This window comes from Mustelus asterias, chromosome 24 (assembly GCF_964213995.1).
Source record: "Mustelus asterias chromosome 24, sMusAst1.hap1.1, whole genome shotgun sequence".
In the NCBI taxonomy this organism is placed as follows: Eukaryota; Metazoa; Chordata; class Chondrichthyes; order Carcharhiniformes; family Triakidae; genus Mustelus; species Mustelus asterias.
In genome coordinates, this window is record NC_135824.1 from 47,347,204 (window position 1) to 47,353,532 (window position 6,329).

The window sequence follows — 6,329 nt, forward strand, 5'->3', positions numbered from 1 at the left end:
ACAAATTACTGGTGTGGAAAATAGCAGGGTCTTAGATTACAGGATGATATGGACAGGCTGGAGAGATGACCCCCCCCCGGCCCTCCCTCACTATCCATCATTAACAACCACCCCCGTCCATACTTTGCTCAAATCCCTGCCACATTGCCTTGGTCATCCTCCATGCTTCCCAAGCCATGCACAGCACTGCTGCCTGTACCCCTCCCCTCCACTGAACCTACAACACCTTCCCATTCCCAAACCATTAAACTCAATCTTTATACATGCCTCACTCAATCTTTGCAAACTTCACCCACTCAACCATGGGGTGCCACAGTGGTTAGCACTGCTGCCTCTTAGCGCCAGGGATCCAGGTGACTGTGTGGAGTTTGCACATTCTCCCCGTGTCTGAGTGGGTTTCCTCCGGGTGCTCCAGTTTCCTCCCACAGTCCAAAGATGTGCAGGTTAGGTGGATTAGCCATGCTAAATTGACCATTAGTGTCAGGGGGATTAGCAGCACAAATACATAGCATTCCAGGGATAGGGTTTGGGTAGGATTGTTGGCAGTGCAGATTCGATGGGCAGGATGGTCTCTTTCTGCACTGTAGGGATATGATTTTCTCCAGCATCAGACTCTCTTGACAGTAAACATTTGGTTCTGTACTACATTCACATGAACACAACTGGAAGCAGGAGGAGGCCATTTGGCCCTTCAAGCCTTCCCTGCCATTCAATACAATCATGGCTGATCTATGTCGGCCTCAGCTCCTTTTCTGCAACATTTCCTCATAGCCCTCAATTCCTCGATCTATCGAATATTTATCCACCTCCACTTTAAATACTTCTAATAATCCAGCCTCCAGCATCCTTTGGGGCAGAGAATTGCAGGGATTCACCACCCTCTGCGAGATGAAGTTTCTGCACACCTCAGCTTTAACTGACCGGCCCTTTATCTTGTAGCTCTGTCCCCTTGTTCCAGACTCTCCCACTAACGAAACCATCTCCCCATCTACCCTGTCAAACCCCCTCGGGATCTTACATGTTTGAATAATCACCCCTCACTCAACTCCAAGGAATACAGACCTTTAGTCTCTCTTGATAGGACAACCCTCTCATCCCAGGAATTTGCCTGGTGAATCTCCTTTGGACTGCCTCCAATCTCCTTTCTTTAAGGCAAGGCGAACAAAACTGTACGCAGTATTCCAGGAGAGGCCTCACCAACACCCTGTACAACTGCAACAAAACCTCCCTGTTTTTAAACTCCAACCCCTCTGCAATAAAGACTAAAATACCATTTGCCTTCTTAACGACTTGTTGGACCAGCCTGCTAGCTTTGATTCATACACTAGAACATCCAGATCCCTCTGCATTTCACTCACCTGCAGTCTCTCTCCATTTAGATCACCTGCCTTTTGATTCCGGCTATCGAAGTGCGGGACCTCACACTTCCCCCACATTAAACTCCAGTTGCCGGGTTTTCGCCCAGTCACCCAATCGGTCCATATCCCGTTGCAGAATCACAAATCCCTCATCACAACCTGCCCTTCCACCTGTCTTCGTATCATCGGCAAATTTGGAAACGTTACATTCTGTTACTTCCTCCAGATCATTCATGTCAATAGTGAACAACTGTGGGCCCTGCGGTACTCCACTAGTTACATCTTTCCACTCTGAAAAGGACCCATTTATTCCAACTCGGGTTTCTATCTGACAGCCCGTTTTCAATCCATGTTAACGCACTTCCTCCATTTCCATGGGCTTTTACTTTGCCAAAAGACATTTGACAAGAGGTTGGTGCACAATCTAAATATACCATGTCTACAGATTCCCCTCTATCTACTCTCTGTTACATCCTCAAAGAATTGGAGGAAATTTGTCAAACATGATTTATCTTTCATAAAACCATGTTGACTAGGTTTGATTATATTCAGCTTTCCTAAATGATTAGCCATTTCCCCCGATTAACTCCAGCGTCTTGCCAATAACAGATGTTAAACTAACAGGCCTATAGTTCTCAGCCTATCTAGTTCTTATTAAACAACCTCCACCATTGGCAGCTGTGCTATCACGCACTGCAGGATTCCCTCTAAAGCCTCCCATTACATGGGCTGAACTACCAGGAGGGTTCTCCGCGTCCCACTTTCCTGCCAGGCCCCCCCCCCCCCCCCAACTATTTCACTGGTCGGTGGGAGGATGGGGGGACAGAATTAGAGCCAGGCCATTCATGGTGATGGCAGGAAACACATGGGATTTGAAATGTGGCAATCTGTTCCACTGAAAGGCTCGAGAGTGTTGCTGGGGTGTGGGGAGAACATTGAAAGTTTGAGAACTGCAATTTCTTGCTGAGAGGAGATTAAGGATTTATAGAACCGAGGTGATTGAATTAAAAGGGTAGTTAATTAGCAGTTATGATCTAATTCAGTGGATGGACAGTCTGGGGGCCACATGCAGCCCATCTGGGTTCGGAGTGGGGCCCAAGCAGACATTTTGTTGACCACATGCAGGGTTGCCACGTTCTGCTGATTTCCGTCTCCATAGTTACTTCCCTACTGGTGACTGACACGATTCGGACATAAAGAGCGAGTGAAGTGAGGTGTGCGCTGATTGCTCACAACATAGAGGGAGCGTACGGCTCACAGTCTGTGTCCAAAGTATCAATATTTCTTTCCTTCATTCCAATTGAAGTTGAGAGTTCTATTAATGCACAAATGATGAAGCATTTTCTATAACCCAGTATGGAATATTCGGCGTGTATTAAATGTATTTAATCTTATTCATGGGCCCATGGTTAGTGAAGAAGCCCAATTTCAATCTTGCGGCCCTCTGAGATGAAGGAGAACCCGTCACTCACCCAGGTTGATCTAATTCAATATTGGGACAGGCTAGAGGGGCTGAATGGCCTCCTAAATTTGCAGATTAAACAAAAATAAATTCCTACAGGACAATCTCCGAGAAAGGAGAAAACGCTTTCACCTAAACCGGAGTTGGGTCAATGTCCTAGGAAACAGAGGTCAGATAGAAACCGCCAAAGGATGTGGAGGCTTTGGAGAGGGTACAAAAAAAGATTTACCAGGATGTTGCCTGGTATGGAGGGCATTAGCTATGAGGAGAGGTTGGAGAAACTTGGTTTGTTCTCACTGGAACGTCGGAGGTTGAGGTCTACAAGATTAATGAGGGGCACAGACAGAGTGGATAGTCAGAAGCTTTTTCCCAGGGTGGAAGAGTCAATTACTAGGGGGCACAGGTTTAACGTACAAGGGGCAAGGTTTAAAAGAGATGTATGAGGCAAGTTTTTTTTTTCATAGAGGGTGGTGCGTGCCTGGGACTCGCTGCTGAGGGAGGTGGTGGAAGCAGATATGATAGTGACTTTTAAGGGGCGTCTGGACAAATACATGACTAGGATGGGAATAGAGGGAAGGGTAGGGGGTTTTAGTTCAGTCAGGCAGCACGGTTAGTGCAGGCTTGGAGGGCCGATGGGCCTGTTCCTGTGCTGTAATTTTCTTTGAACTATTCCAGAGATGTTCTGATTGGAATCTTCTTGCAAGAACAATAGGGAATGTGGGAGTCCACTTTCATGGTAAACCTTGTGGATTCTAGATGGAGTAGGATTGATGAGCCAAACAGCCTTTCCTGGGCTGAGTTCCAGCAATTTTCTTACCTCGAATCTCTGCAGCTCTGCCTTCATTTCGGTGTACAGAGCCAGCGAGGAGCGAGGTTCCTTGGCGATGGCTTCAGCCTGCTGTATCCAGTCTTTGAACCGGGAATAATCTTCCAGGAATTCCCGCCACAACTGCCAGGACTGCTCCATCCTGGAGGGAGACACAGGTCATGGTGAGTGGGAACCGCTCTGTTAAACCCCAGATCTCTGCGGGCCACGGTGGAAACTTCCCAACAGAGTCAGAACATGAGAAAATGTCAAAGCTCCCTCCACATCAAGTGAAGAATGTGGGCTCACCACTGTGCTAACGCCCGGACACTGGGGAACTGACACTGACCAGGGATGGACAGGAGACTGGAGTGGAGGGGAGGCAGTGGTGTAGTGGTATTGTCAGTTATCTAGAGAACCAGGGTGATACTCTGGGAACTTGGTTTCAAATCCTGCCACGGCAGATGGTGAAATTTGAATAACAACAACCTGCAATTAAAGAGTCTAATGACAACCATGAAACCAGTGTCAAAAAAACTTATCTAGTTCACTTTAGGGAAGGAAGTTGGCCATCCTTACCCGGTCTGGCCTACATGTGACCCCAGAGCCACAGCAATGTGGTTGACTCTCAACTGCCCTCTGAAATGGCCCAGCAAGACACTTGGTACAAGGGCAATTAGGGATGGGCAATAAATGTTGGCCCAGCCAGCGACGCCCACATCCCATGACTATTAGAAATCTAGAGAACCAGGGTTCAAATCCTGCCACAGCAGATGGTGAAATTTGAATTCAATAAAAACCTGGAATGAAACCAGTGTCAAAAAAACCTATCTCGTTCACTTTAGGGAAGGAAATCTGCCGTCTTTACCCGGTCTGGCCTACATGTGACTCCAGAGCCACAACAATGTGGTTGACTCTCAACTGCCCTCTGTTAGGGATGGGCAATAAAGGACTAGCAGCAGTGCATTAATCACAATATTGGCAAAACATCAGGTCAGGCTGGTGCCAGCACGTGAGGATAACCAATACCCATGGGCAGAGTGTGACTAGTGCCCATAGTGCACTGAGCCCATGGATTATGCAGCAGGTGCTCTTGTGCCAGAGTGGCCAATATCCATAGGGGAGGGGAGGGGAGGGGAGGGGAGGGGAGGGGGATGGGGAGGGGGATGGGGAGGGGAGGGGGATGGGAGGGGGATGGGGAGGTGGGGGAGGGGAAGGGAAGGGGGGGTGGGGGAGGGGTGTTCACAGTCACCCGCGCCCGTGATACTCACTTGATGCGGCTCTCAATGGACGCTGCAGAGACGTTGGACTTGTTGGAATGTCTGGCTGCAGACACATGGTGATGGTTGCTTCGCTCAGTTTCTGTAATCCAGCAGTCTGATAGAGGGCTGTCGACAAGCCCCAAGGACAGACACTCCTCTGCGTGCATCTCCACTACACACGCTGGAATTAAAGAATAGCAGGGCTGTTATTAACTAAAACATCATCCCTGGGAACAGTAAACATGCGGTGGAAGTACAATTAGAATCCAAAAACCGGTTTGCTGCCTCCTCATTAAAACTATTGGCTCAGGAAAGCAAAAGAAAACTAACCTTTATTTAAAAGGAAATACGAACCCAGTCGTATTATAGAACACTACAGCGCAGTACAGGCCCTTCGGCCCTCAATGTTGCGCTGACCAGTGAAACCAATCTAAAGCCCATCTAACCCACACTATTCCAATATCATCCATATGTTCATCCAATAACCATTTGAATGCTCTTAATGTTGGCGAGTCCACTACTGCTGCAGGCAGGGCATTCCACGCCCTTAATACTCTGAGTGAAGAACCTACCTCTAACATCTGTCCTATATCTCTCACCCCTCAATTTAAAGCTATGTCCCCTCGTGTTAGCCATCACCATCCGAGGAAAAAGGCTCTCACTATTCACCCTATCTAATCCTCTGATCATCTTGTAAGCCTCTATTAAGTCACCTCTTAACCTTCTTATCACTAGACTATTAATCCAGAAACTCAGGGACCTGGGTTCGAATCCCATCACGACAGATGGTGGAATTTGAATTCATTAAAAAAATTAAGAATCTGCTGATGACCATGAAACCATTTCAAAAACACCCATCTGGTTCACTAATGTCCTTTAGTGAAGGAAATCTGCCATCCTTACCCGGTCTGGCCTACATGTGACTCCAGAGCCACAGCAATGTGGTTGAGACTCAACTGCCCTCAGGCAACTAGGGATGGGCAATAAATGCTGGCCCAGCCAGCGACGCCCGTGTCCCATAGGTGACAAAGAAAAAAAAGAGATCAAGAGGTATGCTGGGGTCAGAAATAACCAGCAATGTGGAGGATCCCAAGATCGGGGCACATGGTGACACCTTCCTTCCCTCCCCCAACCCATGCTCACATGTCATTCCTCCCCACCCCTCAGGAGGGTCTTCTGGCACCAATGCCCAAGGGTAGTCTAACCATGCCCCCCTTCTTCCTGAGGGGCGGAGGGGGGGGGGGTGTCTGAGGCACAAGGGGTCTGTACTTACCTGTGCACCCCCAGTGAGTTCCCTTTTCCTTGTTGCTAACCTCATCAACATGACCCCAATGTTACCTGGGGAGGAGGGGGGGGGGGGTTGGGGATTAAGAAATGATAGTGAAGACACATATTAATGATAGTATTATAATTTATTTAAATTAGGTTCCCAACCTCTGAGC

At 48.1% G+C, this 6,329-nt stretch overlaps 1 protein-coding gene across 1 annotated transcript in view; it reads right to left on the bottom strand.

The window, feature by feature from the left end:
- LOC144511096 (nesprin-2) overlaps window positions 1-6,329 on the bottom strand; it is a 30,742-nt gene that overhangs the window by 22,331 nt on the left and 2,082 nt on the right. The window contains exons 2-3 of the mRNA XM_078241074.1: window positions 4,897-5,068; window positions 3,638-3,788 (exon numbers count right to left, since the gene is read on the bottom strand). Coding sequence (XP_078097200.1) covers window positions 3,638-3,788; window positions 4,897-5,068 — 323 coding nt within the window. The remainder of the gene's footprint in view (window positions 1-3,637; window positions 3,789-4,896; window positions 5,069-6,329) is intronic.